Below are 21,517 nucleotides of genomic sequence, written 5' to 3'. Positions count from 1 at the left end.
ATATTATACTTTATACTTTGTCGCTGTCTCCCGCGTTTGTGAGGTAGCCCAAGGAAACAGACGAAAGAAATGGCCCAACCCCCCCCCATACACATGTATATACATACGTCCACACACGCAAATATACATACCTACACAGCTTTCCATGGTTTACCCCAGACGCTTCACATGCCTTGATTCAATCCAATGACAGCACGTCAACCCCGGTATACCACATCGATCCAATTCACTCTATTCCTTGCCCTCCTTTCACCCTCCTGCATGTTCAGGCCCCAATCACACAAAATCTTTTTCACTCCATCTTTCCACCTCCAATTTGGTCTCCCTCTTCTCCTCGTTCCCTCCACCTCCAACACATATATCCTCTTGGTCAATCTTTCCTCACTCATTCTCTCCATGTGCCCAAACCACTTCAAAACACCCTCTTCTGCTCTCTCAACCACGCTCTTTTTATTTCCACACATCTCTCTTACCCTTACGTTACTCACTCGATCAAACCACCTCACACCACACATTGTCCTCAAACATCTCATTTCCAGCACATCCATCCTCCTGCGCACAACTCTATCCATAGCCCACGCCTCGCAACCATACAACATTGTTGGAACCACTATTCCTTCAAACATACCCATTTTTGCTTTCCGAGATAATGTTCTCGACTTCCACACATTCTTCAAGGCCCCCAGAATTTTCGCCCCCTCCCCCACCCTATGATCCACTTCCGCTTCCATGGTTCCATCCGCTGCCAGATCCACTCCCAGATATCTAAAACACTTCACTTCCTCCAGTTTTTCTCCATTCAAACTCACCTCCCAATTGACGTACTGTACCTAATAACCTTGCTCTTATTCATATTTACTCTTAACTTTCTTCTTCCACACACTTTACCAAACTCAGTCACCAGCTTCTGCAGTTTCTCACATGAATCAGCCACCAGCGCTGTATCATCAGCGAACAACAACTGACTCACTTCCCAAGCTCTCTCATCCCCAACAGACTTCATACTTGCCCCTCTTTCCAAAACTCTTGCATTCACCTCCCTAACAACCCCATCCATAAACAAATTAAACAACCATGGAGACATCACACACCCCTGCCGCAAACCTACATTCACTGAGAACCAATCACTTTCCTCTCTTCCTACACGTACACATGCCTTACATCCTCGATAAAAACTTTTCACTGCTTCTAACAACTTTCCTCCCACACCATATATTCTTAATACCTTCCACAGAGCATCTCTATCAACTCTATCATATGCCTTCTCCAGATATATAAATGCTACATACAAATCTATTTGCTTTTCTAAGTATTTCTCACATACATTCTTCAAAGCAAACACCTGATCCACACATCCTCTACCACTTCTGAAACCACACTGCTCTTCCCCAATCTGATGCTCTGTACATGCCTTCACCCTCTCAATCAATACCCTCCCATATAATTTACCAGGAATACTCAACAAACTTATACCTCTGTAATTTGAGCACTCACTCTTATCCCCTTTGCCTTTGTACAATGGCACTATGCACGCATTCCACCAATCCTCAGGCACCTCACCATGAGTCATACATACATTAAATAACCTTACCAAGCAGTCAACAATACAGTCACCCCCTTTTTTTAATAAATTCCACTGCAATACCATCCAAACCTGCTGCCTTGCCGGCTTTCATCTTCCGCAAAGCTTTCACTACCTCTTCTCTGTTTACGAAGCTCAAGGGTAAAGGGGAAGAGTGGTTTGGGAATGTTTGGGGAGTAAAGTCAGGGGTTAGTGAGAGGACAAGAGCAAGGGAAGGAGTAGCAATACTCCTGAAACAGGAGTTGTGGGAGTATGTGATAGAGTGTAAGAAAGTAAATTCTCGATTAATATGGGTAAAACTGAAAGTTGATGGAGAGAGGTGGGTGATTATTGGTGCATATGCACCTGGGCATGAGAAGAAAGATCAAGAGAGGCAAGTGTTTTGGGAGCAGCTGAATGAGTGTGTTAGTGGTTTTGATGCACGAGACCGGGTTATAGTGATGGGTGATTTGAATGCAAAGGTGAGTAATGTGGCAGTTGAGGGAATAATTGGTATACATGGGGTGTTCAGTGTTGTAAATGGAAATGGTGAAGAGCTTGTAGATTTATGTGCTGAAAAAGGACTGATGATTGGGAATACCTGGTTTAAAAAGCGAGATATACATAAGTATACTTATGTAAGTAGGAGAGATGGCCAGAGAGCGTTATTGGATTACGTGTTAATTGACAGGCGTGCGAAAGAGAGACTTTTGGATGTTAATGTGCTGAGAGGTGCAACTGGAGGGATGTCTGATCATTATCTTGTGGAGGCTAAGGTGAAGATTTGTATGGGTTTTCAGAAAAGAAGAGTGAATGTTGGGGTGAAGAGGGTGGTGAGAGTAAGTGAGCTTGGGAAGGAGACCTGTGTGAGGAAGTACCAGGAGAGACAGAGTACAGAATGGAAAAAGGTGAGAACAATGGAAGTAAGGGGAGTGGGGGAGGAATGGGATGTATTTAGGGAATCAGTGATGGATTGCGCAAAAGATGCTTGTGGCATGAGAAGAGTGGGAGGTGGGTTGATTAGAAAGGGTAGCGAGTGGTGGGATGAAGAAGTAAGAGTATTAGTGAAAGAGAAGAGAGAGGCATTTGGACGATTTTTGCAGGGAAAAAATGAAATTGAGTGGGAGATGTATAAAAGAAAGAGACAGGAGGTCAAGAGAAAGGTGCAAGAGGTGAAAAAAAGAGCAAATGAGAGTTGGGGTGAGAGAGTATCATTAAATTTTAGGGAGAATAAAAAGATGTTCTGGAAGGAGGTAAATAAAGTGCGTAAGACAAGGGAGCAAATGGGAACTTCAGTGAAGGGCGCAAATGGGGAGGTGATAACAAGTAGTGGTGATGTGAGAAGGAGATGGAGTGAGTATTTTGAAGGTTTGTTGAATGTGTTTGATGATAGAGTGGCAGATATAGGGTGTTTTGGTCAAGGTGGTGTGCAAAGTGAGAGGGTTAGGGGAAAATGATTTGGTAAAGTATAATAAATAAATAATAAATGTCTCTCAAAACTAGGCGATAACTCCAATTCTGATGAGCAGATTAAGAATTACATACCTGACACCTTTTTCTTCAACTAGCAAATCAATTAAGTGTGCTGTGACGCCTGCAATGTGTCTGACATTGCCCATCATATATGGGCGGGAAATGGTTGTCAGGTCCCAGTAGTCCACAAGAATCACAACACTCTTTGAATCATGAGCCAATAGTGCTGGAGGTGAAAATGCTTTGTTTGAAAAGATCTATAACACATAAAAACAATTTGAAAGATCAAGGGCTTTCATATTCACATGAAAACAAATTTAACATAGATATTTCTAAAGTGAACATCTAAATGAAATATTCTCATTTTTCTTGAAATGCTATGCTATCTCAGCCTTTGTAACCTGCATGCATATTCTTTTCAAAACAATCAATGACATTGCAGAATTTCACACATCTAGCTATTAAAAACTTTTATCATTTCCACAATGCTATCTTTTAAACTTATCTCATCTGTCTCATCAATCCTTGTTGAGATTTATTTATCTAAATGATGATTTCTTCCCATACACACCATATACTTCTGGTTCAGTTTTATCATTTCTACATCACTCTGGTCACCAACACAATTTCTGCAAGATCCATTGGTAATATCCTTTCCTTTGTTACTAATGTCTCATCATCCTCTCTGAGAGACTAGGGAATCTTATCATAGTCAAAGATATTTTGAAGGCTATTGACAGGATTTGTTTTGCTCTCTAATTAGTTCTTTCCATAATTCTAGATATATCTAATACTCTCTTCCCATCAGCAATGGCATTTCTTAGGCTACTGTCCCGTCTCATGCCATCTAGTTTCCCAATGACCTTTCTTCAAGATACAAAGCAAAGCAATCATTCACAGATGACTCAACTCTATTACCCTCCACATCTTTTATGTTAATTCCAACTTCTTATACGCAATGTCTCATCTCAACTTACCTGTTCCTGTAAATCATGATTAGGAAAGGATTTCCTACAGGGTTTGATGTGACCTAGTTAACTGCAATGGCTCTAAAAGCTAATTTCTTCACAAGTCTCTTTCCAAAACTCTTCTCAACTTTTCCATCTCCTCTGAGAGCTCATTCTTTCCACCACTTAATGTACTGAATATACCTAGAATTTCCAGAAAAACAAATTTGTCTTGGAAATCCCAGCTTACACTAATAATTCATCGTGTCTTTAAAATAACTGGAATTCTTGTTAAGAAAAGAATTCTTTTCTTTTAGTCCTGCCAGTCTCAAAAGAGTTATTTGTCCTTGGAAGAAATGATGTTCTCACATCTGTACTTAGTCAAATGAGTTAAGAATAGAACAACCAAAGTTCATAAACTTTTCCAATTTTCTCTCAAAACTCTATCCACTGGCTGTAGTCTAAGCAATTTTTTTCATGTCTCTTATAAATTTGGTTTCTGCTCCTGAAAACTGGATGCCTGCACACCTCCACCAATAGCTAGACTTTACAATACAACAAGTCACATGTTGGACAATTATTGTCTTTGTTGGTAACCTGAGAATGGACTACTAAATCTTTAAAATCTCAAACTCCTCTTCTTTTTCCTCTGCTCCCTTTTCCTTTTTTCTTCAATGAAGGCTCAACATCAGTAAAGATCCCTATCCAAGACTGGAGCCAATGACAAAAAAAAAATACTTCATTTCTGTTGTCATTTCATTCCTCTTTTAGTTGCATTATTCCACTTAAAACTGAGCAGGACAGAGTAAAAAATAATGAATACATAAAACAATAATGTAAAATGACTGTGAACAATGAATAATAAAGACCAAAATTTCATAAACTCCACCTTCACAGTCCTTACCATCAGTGAGGCTGATTACCCAAGATCTGATGGAGGACTCAGTGAAGCCATGGATGACAAAAGTCACAGGTGTGGAGGGACTGACAGGTAGTGATGCTAAACTTTCTTTTGTCGCATTCATCTCTTTTCTGACTTGATGTGAACTGCCAGGGAGAGATATAAAGATCTATGGTATTAACAAAGATATTAATAAATAACAATACACTTATACACACAAAATCAACAGACATGTTGTTACTCGGAAAGCAAAAATGGGTATGTTTGAAGGAATAGTGGTTCCAACAATGTTGTATGGTTGCGAGGCGTGGGCTATGGATAGAGTTGTGCGCAGGAGGATGGATGTGCTGGAAATGAGATGTTTGAGGACAATGTGTGGTGTGAGGTGGTTTGATCGAGTAAGTAACGTAAGGGTAAGAGAGATGTGTGGAAATAAAAAGAGCGTGGTTGAGAGAGCAGAAGAGGGTGTTTTGAAATGGTTTGGGCACATGGAGAGAATGAGTGAGGAAAGATTGACCAAGAGGATATATGTGTCGGAGGTGGAGGGAACGAGGAGAAGAGGGAGACCAAATTGGAGGTGGAAAGATGGAGTGAAAAAGATTTTGTGTGATCGGGGCCTGAACATGCAGGAGGGTGAAAGGAGGGCAAGGAATAGAGTGAATTGGAGCGATGTGGTATACAGGGGTTGACGTGCTGTCAGTGGATTGAATCAAGGCATGTGAAGCGTCTGGGGTAAACCATGGAAAGCTGTGTAGGTATGTATATTTGCGTGTGTGGATGTGTGTATGTACGTGTGTATGGGGGTTGGGCCATTTCTTTCGTCTGTTTCCTCGCGCTACCTCGCAAACGCGGGAGACAGCGACAAAGTATAAAAAAAAAAAAAAAAAAAAAAAAAATGTTGGTCAGTCATTAACAGTCACCAGATTATACTAATTACCCAAAGACTGATGTAACTAACCTTTCAGCACTTGATTGACCACCTTTTTTAAAAAAAAGGCTTCTTGCTTAATTTCATGTTCTCTGATTGTTCTAACCTTAAATCTCTCAAAGGACTGTTAACTGTCTGAGTCATCAATCTGTCTAAAACTTAAAGCTTGTGATATTGTCACCCCTCACTTTCTTCCAAACTAGGCAAGTTTAAAGCCTCTAGTCTTTCCCTGTAAATCAGCACTCTTAATTCTTACATCATCTTTGTTGTTCTCCTTAGGACTTTCTATGTATTCATTCTTTGTGTTTCTTTCGGTACAGTGACCAAACTTGAGGAGCAAATTCAAGTTTTGGCATTATGCATAATGTGAACAGGTTGCTGAATAATTCCTTAACCTGGAAGTTGATTCCTATTCTAATATTTGTCTCCTTAACTATTCTATAGTGGGGACTCTGGCAACAGCTTAGCACAAAGTCAATTCCCAAGTCTTTCTCAAAGACAGATTCCTGCAGCTTAATTTCTGCTAGGTAATAATCACAGTGAGGCATTTTTCCACTGTGACCCATCCTTATACCTTAGATTTACTCTAGCTGAACTTCATGAATCACTCAACTTTGGGGTTTACCAAGATCCCCTTGTAAGGTGATGCAATCCTTCATGCTTTTCCCTTCCCTCATAACCTTTGCATCATCTGCAAACATACTAATATAGGAGTCCATACATTCAAGCAAGTCATTTACATAGGTCAGGTAGAGTAATGGTCCCAGAACATAACTCTGTGGCACTCCACTGGTGACCTCAACAAATTTTGAGAAGACTCCTGTAATGTTCTTTGTCCCCTTCTGCTTAGATAATCTTCCATCCATCAAAGGATATTCCCCCTAATTCCTGCCTGGTGATTCAGTTTCTTAATCAGCCACCCATGTGGCACAGTGTCAAATTCTTTCTATTAGGCCAGAAACATATAATCCACCCAGTTTTCTCTTTTATCTAAGACAGAGCTCACTCTCTTATTGAAATCTACGAGGTTTGTTACACATGACATCCGTCCTATTCTTTAGAAATTCATCCATTTGCTTCCAAATTATCCTTTCCACAACTTTAAAGCCCACTTTTATAAGTAAGACAGGGCTATGATTCAGTGCCTGTTCCAAGTCTCATTTCTCGTGGATAGGTACAACATTTACCCTTTTTCACTCCTTTGGCGCTTTGCTTCTCCCCAGCAACATCTTGAGAGTATTTCAAGAGGTTTATCTGGTGCATCTACACACTTTATTAGTATATGTGGTGGTAAGCACTACTATCATGGCAACATCTTATCATAGGTATTTGAAGATAGGTAAATACTCTCCCTTCCTTTTTCACTTCTGTTATGTAAATCCTTTTAATCAATCTTTAATCATTCTATCTATCTAACTATCTATCTATCTATCTATCCATCTATCTAACTATCTATCTATCTATTCATCTATCTAACTACCTATCTATCTATCCATCTATCTAACTATCTATCTATCTATCCATCTATCTAACCCTATGACAATTGTTCCCTGTGGGAACTCCCATCTTATGGGAGACCACAGCAAAAGAGTCTCCACAGTCTCCACTTATCCGTCCGTACATGCCTCCCTTGCATACACCATTCCACATATTCTTACTACATTTCTCTCCTTCCAGTACTCTTCCTCTCTATTCCCCTATGTCACAGGGAGACTTCCTCTTATACAAACCCCTTTAATCATACTATCATACACAATTCTTGTAAACTCCTCATCATGCATACTTTCCACAAACCCAAACCACCACAAAGTATTACATTCCACCCACTCTACCACCCCATAATTTATTCCCTTTGCATTCACTGCCATGCCAAATCTCTTATACACCCTGTCATTTAGTTCTTCATTCCATCTAGTTATATCTACCACTCTATCTATCTATATCTCCAATGCCCATTCCCTCCAGGAACTTTCATCAAGAGGTGTCCATGGCAAAAGAGTTTCCACTTAGCCCTGTCCTTACATGTCTCCCTTACATACACCATTCCATACATTCTTCCACCATTTCTCTCCCTCCAGTACTCTTCCACCCTATTTCTCCACACACACAGGTGGCCTTCCTCTCACACCAACCACCCAGTCATACTATCATAAACTCTCCTTGTAAGCTTCCTGTATTGCATTCTTTCCACATGCCCAAATCACCTCAAAGTATTACATTTCACCCACTCTACCACTCCTTTTGCACTCCCTACCATACCAAATCTCTCATCAACCCCCTCATTTCTTTCTTCATTCCATCTAGTCATATCACACACTCCTTTCAGATAGCTCATTTCCATAGCCTCGAATCTTGACCTCTATGACTAATTCTATGTTCATGTTTTGGCTGCATAGGTCAAGGTCAGGAGGACTATTCTGTCCCTTAATCCTTCCTTCATTTCCATACTTATACTCCTACCCTTCATTATTCAATTAAGGGACCCAGTAACTCTTCCACCCAGTACTACTCTCTCCCTTATCTCTCCTTCAATATCACCAAACTTAACCATTAACCTAAACCATTTCAGCACACTTCCGTCAGCTTTCTCAAACAGATTACACACACCACCACACCTCACTCTTACAGTCATGCCTTACACAATCAGTCCACCTCACACCACATGTCTTCCTTAGGTTCTATTCCCTTCTTTTCCATACAAGGTACAAGACTCACATTAAAATTACTACTATTCATCTATTCATTTATTTTGCTTTGTCACTGTCTCCCGCGTTAGCGAGATAGCACAAGGAAACAGATGAAAGAAATGGCCCAACCTACCCACATACACATGTATATACATACACATCCACACACGCAAATATACATACCTATACATCTCAACGTATACATATATATATACACACACAGACATATACACATATACACATGTACATAATTCATACTGTCTGCCTTTATTCATGCCCATTGCCACCCCGCCACACATGAAATAACAACCCCCTCCCCCCCTCATGTGCGGGAGGTAGCGCTAGGAAAGAACAACAAAGGCCACATTCGTTCACACTCAGTCTCTAGCTGACATGTAATAATGCACTGAAACCACAGCTCCCTTTCCACATCCAAGCCCCATAGAACTTTCCATGGTTTACCCCAGACACTTCACATGCCCTGGTTCAATCCATTGACAGCACGTCGACCCGGGTATACCACATCCTTCCAATTCACTCTATTCCTTGCATGCCTTTCACTCTCCTGCATGTTCAGGCCCCGATCACTCAAAATATTTTTCACTCCATCTTTCCATCTCCAATTTGGTCGCCCACTTCTCCTCGTTCCCTCCACCTCTGACACATGTATCCTCTTGGTCAATCTTTCCTCACTCATTCTCTTCATGTGACCAAACCATTTCAGAACACCCTCTTCTGCTCTCTCAACCACACTCTTTTTATTACCACACATCTCTCTTACAATATTATTACTTACTCGATCAAACCACCTCACCCACATATTGTCCTCAAGCATCTCATTTCCAGCACATCCACCCTCCTCCACACAACTCTATCCATAGCCCATGCCTTGCAACCATATCATATTGTTGGAACCACTATTCCTTCAAACAAACCCATTTTTGCTTTCGGAGATTTCGAGATAATGTTTTCGACTTCCACATATTCTTCAACGCTCATAGAACTTCTGCCCCCTCCCCCACTCTATGATTCACTTCCGCATCAATGGTTCCATCCACTGCCAAATCCACCCCCAGATATCTAAAACACTTTACTTCCTCCAGTTTTTCTCCATTCAAATTTACCTCCCAATTGACTTGTCCCTCAACCCTACTGTACCTAATAACCTTGCTCTTATACACATTTACTCTCAGCTTTCTTCTTTCACACACTTTACCAAATTCAGTCACCAGCTTCTGCAGTTTCTCACACGAATCAGCCACCAGCGCTGTATCATCAGCGAACAACAACTTACTCACTTCCCAAGCTCTCTCATCCACAACAGACTGCATACTTGCCCCTCTTTCCAAAACTCTTGCATTCACCTCCCTAACAACCCCATCCATAAACAAATTAAACAACCATGGAGACATCACACACCCCTGCCGCAAACCTACATTCACTGAGAACCAATCACTTTCCTCTCTTCCTACACGTACACATGCCTTACATCCTCGATAAAAACTTTTCACTGCTTCTAACAACTTGCCTCCCACACCATATATTCTTAATACCTTCCACAGAGCATCTCTATCAACTCTATCATATGCCTTCTCCAGATCCATAAATGCCACATACAAATCCATTTGCTTTTCTAAGTATTTCTCACATACATTCTTCAAAGCAAACACCTGATCCACACATCCTCTACCACTTCTGAAATCACACTGCTCTTCCCCATTCTGATGCCCTGTACATGCCTTCACCCTCTCAATCAATATCCTCCCATATAATTTACCAGGAATACTCAACAAACTTATACCTCTGTAATTTGAGCACTCACTTTTATCCCCTTTGCCTTTGTACAATGGCACTATGCAAGCATTCTGCCAATCCTCAGGCACCTCACCATGAGTCTTTTTTTTTTTTTTTTTTTTTTGCTTTGTCGCTGTCTCCCGCGTTTGCGAGGTAGCGCAAGGAAACAGACGAAAGAAATGGCCCAACCCACCTCCATACACATGTATATACATACGTCCACACACGCAAATATACATACCTACACAGCTTTCCATGGTTTACCCCAGACGCTTCACATGCCCCGATTCAATCCACTGACAGCACGTCAACCCCGGTATACCACATCGATCCAATTCACTCTATTCCTTGCCCTCCTTTCACCCTCCTGCATGTTCAGGCCCCGATCACACAAAATCTTTTTCACTCCATCTTTCCACCTCCAATTTGGTCTCCCTCTTCTCCTCGTTCCCTCCACCTCCGACACATATATCCTCTTGGTCAATCTTTCCTCACTCATTCTCTCCATGTGCCCAAACCATTTCAAAACACCCTCTTCTGCTCTCTCAACCACGCTCTTTTTATTCCACACATCTCTCTTACCCTTACGTTACTTACTCGATCAAACCACCTCACACCACACATTGTCCTCAAACATCTCATTTCCAGCACATCCATCCTCCTGCGCACAACTCTATCCATAGCCCACACCTCGCAGCCATACAACATTGTTGGAACCACTATTCCTTCAAACATACCCATTTTTGCTTTCCGAGATAATGTTCTCGACTTCCACACATTCTTCAAGACTCCCAGAATTTTCGCCCCCTCCCCCACCCTATGATCCACTTCCGCTTCCATGGTTCCATCCACTGCCAGATCCACTCCCAGATATCTAAAACACTTCACTTCCTCCAGTTTTTCTCCATTCAAACTCACCTCCCAATTGACTTGACCCTCAACCCTACTGTACCTAATAACCTTGCTCTTATTCACATTTACTCTTAACTTTCTTCTTTCACACACTTTACCAAACTCAGTCACCAGCTTCTGCAGTTTCTCACATGAATCAGCCACCAGCGCTGTATCATCAGTGAACAAAAACTGACTCACTTCCCAAGCTCTCTCATCCCCAACAGACTTCATACTTGCCCCTCTTTCCAAAACTCTTGCATTCACCTCCCTAACAACCCCATCCATAAACAAATTAAACAACAATGGAGACATCACACACCCCTATTAAATAACCTTACCAACCAGTAAACAATACAGTCACCCCCTTTTTTGCAGTATCATCCAAACCCGCTGCCTTGCCAGCTTTCATCTTCCGCAAAGCTTTTACTACCTCTTCTCTGTTTACCAAATCATTTTCCCTAACCCTCTCACTTTACACACCACCTCGACCAAAACACCCTATATCTGCCACTCTATCATCAAACTCATCCAACAAACCTTCAAAATACTCACTCCATCTCCTTCTCACATCACCATTACTTGTTATCACCTCCCCATTAGCCCCCTTCACTGAAGTTCCCATTTGCTCCCTTGTCTTACGCACTTTGTTTATCTCCTTCCAAAACATCTTTTTATTCTCCCTAAAATTTAATGATACTCTCTCACCCCAACTCTCATTTGCCCTCTTTTTCACCTCTTGCACCTTTCTCTTGACCTCCTGTCTCTTTCTTTTATACATCTCCCATTCATTTGCATTATTCTCCTGCAAAAATCGTCCAAATGCCTCTCTCTTCTCTTTCACTAATAATCTTACTTCTTCATCCCACCACTCACTACCCTTTCTAATCTGCCCACCTCCAATGCTTCTCATGCCACAAGCATCTTTTGCGCAAGCCATCACTGCTTCCCTAAATACATCCCATTCCTCTCCCACTCCCCTTACTTCCATTGTTCTCACCTTTTCCCATTCTGTACTCAGTCTCTCCTGGTACTTCGTCACATAAGTCTCCTTCCCAAGCTCACTTACTCTCACCACTCTCTTCACCCCAACATTCTCTCTTCTCTTCTGAAAACCCATACAAATCTTCACCTTCGCCTCCACAAGATAATGATCAGACATCCCTCCAGTTGCACCTCTCTGCACATTAACATCCAAAAGTCTCTCTTTTGTGTGCCTATCAATTAAAACATACTCCAATAATGCTCTCTGGCCATCTCTCCTACTTACATTCGTATACTTATGTATATCTCTCTTTTTAAACCAGGTATTCCCAATCAACAGTCCTTTTTCAGCACATAAATCTACAAGCTTTTCACCATTTCCAATTACATCACTGAACACCCCATGTATACCAATTATTCCCTCAACTGCCACATTACTCACCTTTGCATTCAAATCACCCATCACTATAACCTGGTCTCTTGCATCAAAACTACTATCACACTCACTCAGCTGATCCCAAAACACTTGCCTCTCATGATCTTTCTTCTCATGCACAGGTGCATATGCACCAATAATCACCCATCTCTCTCTATCAACTTTCAGTTTTACTCATATCAATCTAGAGTTTACTTTCTTACACTCTATCACATACTCCCACCACTCCTGTTCAGGAGGAGTATATTCTTTCAAATATACACATCTTAGCCCTAAAAGACACCCTTTTTTTCTAAACAATCCTCAATGCACCCTGGAACTTAACCCCCTTCACCATGCTGTGACGCATTTCTGCCCCATAGCTCCATCTACTGTTCATCCTGATTCAAGCTTTCACTCAAACCATCTTATCTCATCCCCTTTCTGCACCTTACTGTCTTACTATTGTTCAATTTTACTCTAAACTCCTTCACACACTCTCCCAAACTCTTTCTCCATTTTCTAAAGTGCAGTTTTTGTGTCATAAACAAAAAACAACTGATTTACCTCTCATGTCTAACCAACCCCACTATACAGATGAATACAGTTGAATACAACTAAATTCAAACAGCACCACATCAAAGGGTCCTTGAAGACCTGCCCTCTATGGTCATGTTAATTAATTTACAAGACCCTATTCTTCATCTAAAATTATGGCATAGCTTGACTCTAGGCTCATACTACCCTTAATTTTTTTGAGGCAGTACAGGTACACCACCGAATTTCCAGCAACTGATGGTTCCGCACCTCCTTTAGTCCGGACAAAATAACGTAAGGAAACTTGAAATTACCACAGCCAGCAGACTAGTTTACTGGGCGACAACAGATAGCGTTGTGTGTAAGATGCGCTTATTTATATTCTTTACGCTGCACTTATTGGTGGTGATACTGCAATTCTGTGAGATTCTTAGCTTATTTTGCTTAAATTTAACCCTAGCTATGGCTTCTAAGACATATGAGTGTCAGTTGTGGTGTCAAACATAAACACCAGTCCATATTGATCCAAGATAAAGTAGAACTGTTGAAAAAAATGGACCTTGGTGTTTTGGTGCGTAAGCTGTGTGACATCTACAGTATTGGTTCATCAACTGTTTATGATATAAAGATACAAAGGGAGAAAATATTGAAATTCTATGCAGACAGTGATTCCAAGAAGCAACTGACAATTAGAAATATGTATGTATGACTCATGGTGAGGTGCCTGATGATTGGCGGAATGCGTGCATAGTGCCATTGTACAAAGGCAAAGGGGATAAGAGTGAGTGCTCAAATTACAGAGGTATAAGTTTGTTGAGTATTCCTGGTAAATTATATGGGAGGGTATTGATTGAGAGGGTGAAGGCATGTACAGAGCATCAGAATGGGGAAGAGCAGTGTGGTTTCAGAAGTGGTAGAGGATGTGTGGATCAGGTGTTTGCTTTGAAAAATGTATGTGAGAAATACTTAGAACTTAGAAAAGCAAATGGATTTGTACGTAGCATTTATGGATCTGGAGAAGGCATATGATAGAGTTGATAGAGATGCTCTGTGGAAGGTATTAAGAATATATGGTGTGGGAGGAAAGTTGTTAGAAGCAGTGAAAAGTTTTTATCGAGGATGTAAGGCATGTGTACGTGTAGGAAGAGAGGAAAGTGATTGGTTCTCAGTGAATGTAGGTTTGCGGCAGGGGTGTGTGATGTCTCCATGGTTGTTTAATTTGTTTATGGATGGGGTTGTTAGGGAGGTGAATGCAAGAGTTTTGGAAAGAGGGGCAAGTATGAAGTCTGTTGGGGATGAGAGAGCTTGGGAAGTGAGTCAGTTGTTCTTCGCTGATGATACAGCGCTGGTGGCTGATTCATGTGAGAAACTGCAGAAGCTGGTGACTGAGTTTGGTAAAGTGTGTGAAAGAAGAAAGTTAAGAGTAAATGTGAATAAGAGCAAGGTTATTAGGTACAGTAGGGTTGAGGGTCAAGTCAATTGGGAGGTAAGTTTGAATGGAGAAAAACTGGAGGAAGTAAAGTGTTTTAGATATCTGGGAGTGGATCTGGCAGCGGATGGAACCATGGAAGCGGAAGTGGATCATAGGGTGGGGGAGGGGGGCAAAAATTCTGGGAGCCTTGAAGAATGTGTGGAAGTCGAGAACATTATCTCGGAAAGCAAAAATGGGTATGTTTGAAGGAATAGTGGTTCCAACAATGTTGTATGGTTGCGAGGCGTGGGCTATGGATAGAGATGTGCGCAGGAGGATGGATGTGCTGGAAATGAGATGTTTGAGGACAATGTGTGGTGTGAGGTGGTTTGATCGAGTAAGTAATAATAGGGTAAGAGAGATGTGTGGAAATAAAAAGTGTGTGGTTGAGAGAGCAGAAGAGGGTGTTTTGAAATGGTTTGGGCACATGGAGAGAATGAGTGAGGAAAGATTGACCAAGAGGATATATGTGTCAGAGGTGGAGGGAACGAGGAGAAGTGGGAGACCAAATTGGAGGTGGAAAGATGGAGTGAAAAAGATTTTGTGTGATCGGGGCCTGAACATGCAGGAGGGTGAAAGAGGGCAAGAAATAGAGTGAATTGGATCGATGTGGTATACCGGGGTTGACGTGCTGTCAGTGGATTGAATCAGGGCATGTGAAGCGTCTGGGGTAAACCATGGAAAGCTGTGTAGGTATGTATATTTGCGTGTGTGGACGTATGTATATACATGTGTATGGGGGTGGGTTGGGCCATTTCTTTCGTCTGTTTCCGTGCGCTACCTCACAAATGCGGGAGACAGCGACAAAGCAAGAAGAGTATTCCTGGTAAATTATATGGGAGGGTATTGATTGAGAGGGTGAAGGCATGTACAGAGCATCAGATTGGGGAAGAACAGTGCGGTTTCAGAAGTGGTAGAGGATGTGTGGATCAGGTGTTTGCTTTGAAGAATGTATGTGAGAAATACTTAGAAAAGCAAATGGATTTGTATGTAGCATTTATGGATCTGGAGAAGGCATATGATAGAGTTGATAGAGATGCTCTGTGGAAGGTATTAAGAATATATGGTGTGGGAGGCAAGTTGTTAGAAGCAGTGAAAAGTTTTTATCGAGGATGTAAGGCATGTGTACGTGTAGGAAGAGAGGAAAGTGATTGGTTCTCAGTGAATGTAGGTTTGCGGCAGGGGTGTGTGATGTCTCCATGGTTGTTTAATTTGTTTATGGATGGGGTTGTAAGGGAGGTAAATGCAAGAGTCCTGGAAAGAGGGGCAAGTATGAAGTCTGTTGGGGATGAGAGAGCTTGGGAAGTGAGTCAGTTGTTGTTCGCTGATGATACAGCGCTGGTGTGTGTGTGGAAGAAGAAAGTTGAGAGTAAATGTGAATAAGAGCAAGGTTATTAGGTACAGTAGGGGTGAGGGTCAAGTCAATTGGGAGGTGAGTTTGAATGGAGAAAAACTGGAGGAAGTGAAGTGTTTTAGATATCTGGGAGTGGATCTGTCAGCGGATGGAACCATGGAAGCGGAAGTGGATCATAGGGTGGGGGAGGGGGCGAAAATTTTGGGAGCCTTGAAAAATGTGTGGAAGTCGAGAACATTATCTCGGAAAGCAAAAATGGGTATGTTTGAGGGAATAGTGGTTCCAACAATGTTGTATGGTTGCGAGGCGTGGGCTATGGATAGAGATGTGCGCAGGAGGATGGATGTGCTGGAAATGAGATGTTTGAGGACAATGTGTGGTGTGAGGTGGTTTGATCGAGTAAGTAACGTAAGGGTAAGAGAGATGTGTGGAAATAAAAAGAGCGTGGTTGAGAGAGCAGAAGAGGGTGTTTTGAAATGGTTTGGGCACATGGAGAGAATGAGTGAGGAGAGATTGACCAAGAGGATATAAGTGTCGGAGGTGGAGGGAACGAGGAGAAGAGGGAGACCAAATTGGAGGTGGAAAGATGGAGTGAAAAAGATTTTGTGTGATTGGGGCCTGAACATGCAGGAGGGTGAAAGGAGGGCAAGAAATAGAGTGAATTGGAGTCATGTGGTATACAGGGGTTGACGTGCTGTCAGTGGATTGAAGCAAGGCATGTGAAGCGTCTGGGGTAAACCATGGAAAGCTGTGTAGGTATGTATATTTGCGTGTGTGGACGTGTATATGTACATGTGTATGGGGGGGGGGGGTTGGGCCATTTCTTTCGTCTGTTTCCTTGCGCTACCTCGCAAACGCGGGAGACAGCGACAAAGTATAAAAAAAAAAAAAAAAAAAAGATGGTAAGAGTACTGAGCACAATCGAGTGATGATGGAATGGTTTCGACAGCATCGGAGTGATGTAGTACAAGTACCTGTATTTAATTTATTCATTTAATTTACATCTAACATTTGCTTAATTTGAATTTCTAGCAGTCCATGGTATCCTTTAGACATATGGAAGATGTATAATTAGTAGGTTAGAGGCATGCTGATGAATCATTATTACGTGACAACGGTTGGTCCGGCAAAATGGTTAATCTGGCAAGGCTTTGGAACCCAGAGTGCCGGAAAATCGGTGGTGTACCTGTATATAAAGAATTATGAGACAGAAATACAACACTCAGAAAAGTGCTAAAGTAAACCAAAAAATACAAAAATCAACATCACAAATACAAGTTTGTAATGATAACATTACAAACTAATGTAATGTTCACTTCTGAAACGGCAGCCACTATCACAATAAAGTCAGGCAATGCAAGAGTAAATACACAACAATAAGATCAGCAAAAAGCTGTGTCAATCAGAATGACATAAACGACCATAAAAGTGCTAATGTGAACCAAGGAATATAAAAACCTATCATTATCAAAAATATAAGTAATATTTTGAAACAAAATCAAACACTAAAGTACATTACTACTGATAGCTTTCAAAATGGGAACCACTATGATAACAATGCCATTTTGCTCAAGCCAACCTAAGATGTTCAATAATCATCCTAACTATCTTATATTCTTGATGAAAACTTTTCTGTACCAATGAGCATCACTCATCTGTGCATTTTCTCAGTGGTTTAATATGCCTTAGATGTATAAATAATGTTTTATTTTTCCAAAACATACATACTAGGAAATACTGGATCTGAAGGAGGTAACCCCCTTTTACCATGGATTATCATCTCTTTGATCTTTTTCCACTATAAACAACCTTTTATAGGAAGGCATCTACTGTTTATAGTGTGGGAGGCCTGAAATAGCTAAGAACTACTTTAAATATTTATCTAAAATGAGTCTAAACTAATTCAGAGAATTTATCTACTTATTCATCTTTCAACCATCATTACACCACTCTCATTTCCACAAAGTAGACCATGATATAAAGCCTCTAAATATTTCCATACATGTGCTCAACCCAAGCCCAGTGTGTTAAAGTGAAATCTTGTAAACTTATAAAAACCAGTTTCAATAGAGATGAGATGTCTCAGCAACTACCAATTGCTGAGATACCCTGATATTGCACAGGAATCTGTTACTAAGATTTGACAAAACTTTCTGTGAACCATTATCTAACAATTTCTGGTGCTAATAGCTTAAAAACTTCCTTCTAGTTTGAAAGGAGATTCAGCTAATCACAATGAATTCTTCCATCGTACACAACCATGAAAATAATAAAATCCTACGGTACTTCCAATTTCTGTCCCATCAGAGTACTTCAGCATTAGCAGTCATCTCTCCCCTTGCTCGCCTATGTACTGAATGTTTTATCTCTCAATGACTCTTTATGGTTTATCAAAATCTACCATTAGGTTACCTGGTACAATAATAGAAGAGGACACCCATACGTCCGGTTGGATAATTGGGATAGATTTTCACCATCACAGCCATCATAGCTACCATTACTGACACCAAAATAACTCCCTTAACACTCATCTTGCTACTGTAATATCTACACTGTGATAATTCTAGTGAAGAACAGTCCAAGCATTAGGCACCCCTGTTCAGTAGCAGATCTGAAAATAGATTTAGCAGATTTTTACCAATAATCAACATTCACAATATTTCGGTAAAATATATAATGAGAACATATAACACAAAATGAAAAACTCCTTTATATTCTACAATGGGAAACTCCAGAAGCTGGTAAGAGAATTCAGGAAAGTATATCAAAAAGAATAAGAAAAAAGTTAATGCGCACAAAAGCAAAGTAAATGGATGCAAAAAATGAGACAGGATGGAGAAGTACCTGAGAAAGGATGTGGCAGCAGGTGGAGCCATGGGAGCTGAAGTGAGACACAGCATGAAAGAGAAGTCACCTAGGTGCATTAAGGATTGTGTGGAAGAAGTCACAAAGACAATAAAGATGGGTATGTTTGGTGGTATAGTATTCTTGACAGTGCGGCATGGATGAGTCTATCTATCTATCTATCTATATTTCTGATGCCTGTTCCAATTGGAACTCCCTCAAAGGGGTGGCCATTGCAACAGAGTCTCCATAGATAAAGAACTCTTGTACCACTTCTTAGCCTTTTGTGCCTCACCCTTAACAGGCCACTGGCAGAGGGCAGGTCCAATGCAGCATTTGCAGAGGCTCCTATCTAATGTTCCTAATGACAACTTTTATCTCATGCTCCTACCTACTGCTTCTACCTAATGTTTCTACCTAATAATCCTGCCTATACGTTCCTACCTACTACTTCTATCTACTGCTCCCACCATTTTGCCAAAAGGCAAGGCTAGTGCACAGAGCTCACTGCAAGAAAATCTAGTTATGAAGGATGAGCTGCATGAGTGTTAAAGAGGCAGAAAGAAAAGACAGCTACCTGGGTCAGAGGAGTGCAACATGACAACCACTAAAGTGCTGGCTCACTAACCAGATGTCACTAACCCTCTTGGTACCCAGGCAAGCAGCACTGGTAATATACCTCCTAGGTCATTGGCTGCCTACTAACTTGGGTCTTTAACATTTAATATTGGAAATGAAATGCCTCAGAGTATGTGGTGTGGAATGGGTTGATCATCCAAGGAATGACAGTGTCAGACACACCTTTTCTCTCCTAGGCAGCATCTGTGAGCAAGAGATATATTCTCCAGAAGTATTAGGGTTAGCACCTTCTAAGCCTGTCTTTCCCACAAAGAACACTGGCTTTCTTTACGTAATACTATCTTTCCAAATAGATATGGCCGCTCACTCACTTCAGGCCTGCCCTGAGCCAATTATAGACAGCATCTGGCCACTAACAGCTGTCATTTACAGGTCAAAGAAATCACCCAAAAGTAAATATAGTTGGTACTGAGAAAAGTTTCATAATCAAGTTACACAAAGGACTGATTCATCCTTGTATAGAGTACTACTCTCACAATTTGAATAGCTTTAGCTCCACACATACATAGGAGAAATGAGTCTAAATGTATCCAAGCTATAAACTCCCTCAATCTGATCTCAAAAGTCCATCAATCTTCTCTGTTCTGCTGTAGGTTCTCTTTCTCTCTTTTAGAAATTACTTTGCTTTCTCCTCTTGAAAGTTAGCTGCCTATGTGCCTCCATCATTACCTAGGCCACATAGTGTTCCAAGAGCACTGTTCTGCCATCACAGACTAAGAAACACAGCATTTCCCTGTCTAAAGTAAAACAGTTGTCTAAACATAAGTGGTTTGATCAAATAGGTTTTACATTTATGGTAAACACTTCAGATATACACTTATATTAATGAAGGAAAAACAGAAATACTGAAGAGATATACTATGCCTCATTATTCACAATATACACAAAAAAAATCATGAGATTCTATAACTAATACAATAAGTACAGAAAGCAAAAGTTATAATACATATAACTTTCTAAATGACTTCATATCAGCAAGTACCATGTGTTCAGCATATAACGTAAGTGCAGGCATCAGAGTGGAACACAATGACAAATGTTTCATCTGCAGCATGTAAAATGACAACACAAATATTGTTTCACTTAAATTTCCATTGACAAAAATAAAAAAAATCTCTAAGAAGTGAGCAGTTTCAACAAAAGTTCTGTCAAGAGATAAGCAAAACCTGATGCAATGATACTATGTTTGAGGGCTTAAGATAACAACAGCAATAACTTTGATTGAAAAAGTACATTAGAGGTACAGTAACAAGTTTATTCCCTGCCATTGGGGTTTGAGCTCAGGATTCAATTCTCCATGCCCAATTTCTATAAATCTATCCTCCCCATGTACAAATAATTGGAGATTTTGATAAATATACATATAGTGGAAAAATAACGATGGTATTCCCTACTTTGCTAACAATCTTTTTTTAAATTCACCTTAAAAGTTCAGAATATTTAAAGTGGGACAAAAACCTGTAACATTTCTATGAATACAGTTTGAATGAATTGGTAAGAATATATCTTACTCTGCCTAATGCTAAAAGAAAGCTTGCTAATCTTAGGTTGCTCGCTACCCCAAGAACACCCCATATATAACAAGAGTCATGTTCAACCCCAAGATATGGCAACAGATCACAATAAACCTCCTCCACTCCCTCTACCATCCCCTCTTCCCCATTCAAAGCTAAACCAACAGGTGTCATTATCTTCTCCCTGCTTAGCCCACAATGACATTCAAAAAAAATATGATCTATTGGCAACAAAGGAGAGAATGAGGCTGCACTCTCTACAGTGCAGATGAGAGGTATATAATTTACACTTAGTAATTTCTGAAGGGCATAAATTGTGCCCAACTGGCATGACAGCACTCAAAAATATTACCAATTCACTACTAATAACAGAGCTTTCCTGTCAATGCTTAGTTATCAATTCCATTGACATCAACAAGAGACACTGACTCCTTGAAGGGTTGGAATATCATGTCCTCCTAGATTCCTACCCTTTTCTATAGTCATGAGAAGACAAGCCAGTCATTCCAAACTAAAAGAAGCACCTTCTCATCCTTCCTCCTTCAGGTCCTACAGCCATGGGGTTATTTGATTAAAT

The 21,517-nt window shown here is 40.7% G+C and overlaps 1 protein-coding gene across 3 annotated transcripts in view; it reads right to left on the bottom strand.

The window, feature by feature from the left end:
• Positions 1 to 21,517, bottom strand: part of LOC139748651 (lipase member H-like) — a 147,065-nt gene that overhangs the window by 55,961 nt on the left and 69,587 nt on the right. For all 3 annotated transcript variants that reach the window (XM_071661909.1, XM_071661908.1, XM_071661910.1), the window contains 3 exons: positions 18,356 to 18,554; positions 4,886 to 5,028; positions 3,107 to 3,260 (listed from right to left, as the gene is read on the bottom strand). In XM_071661909.1, coding sequence (XP_071518010.1) covers positions 3,107 to 3,260; positions 4,886 to 5,028; positions 18,356 to 18,474 — 416 coding nt within the window. In that variant the 5' untranslated portion in view covers positions 18,475 to 18,554. The remainder of the gene's footprint in view (positions 1 to 3,106; positions 3,261 to 4,885; positions 5,029 to 18,355; positions 18,555 to 21,517) is intronic.

This window comes from Panulirus ornatus, chromosome 5 (assembly GCF_036320965.1).
Source record: "Panulirus ornatus isolate Po-2019 chromosome 5, ASM3632096v1, whole genome shotgun sequence".
Classification (NCBI taxonomy): Eukaryota; Metazoa; Arthropoda; class Malacostraca; order Decapoda; family Palinuridae; genus Panulirus; species Panulirus ornatus.
This window is presented reverse-complemented; position numbering and strand designations above follow the sequence as displayed.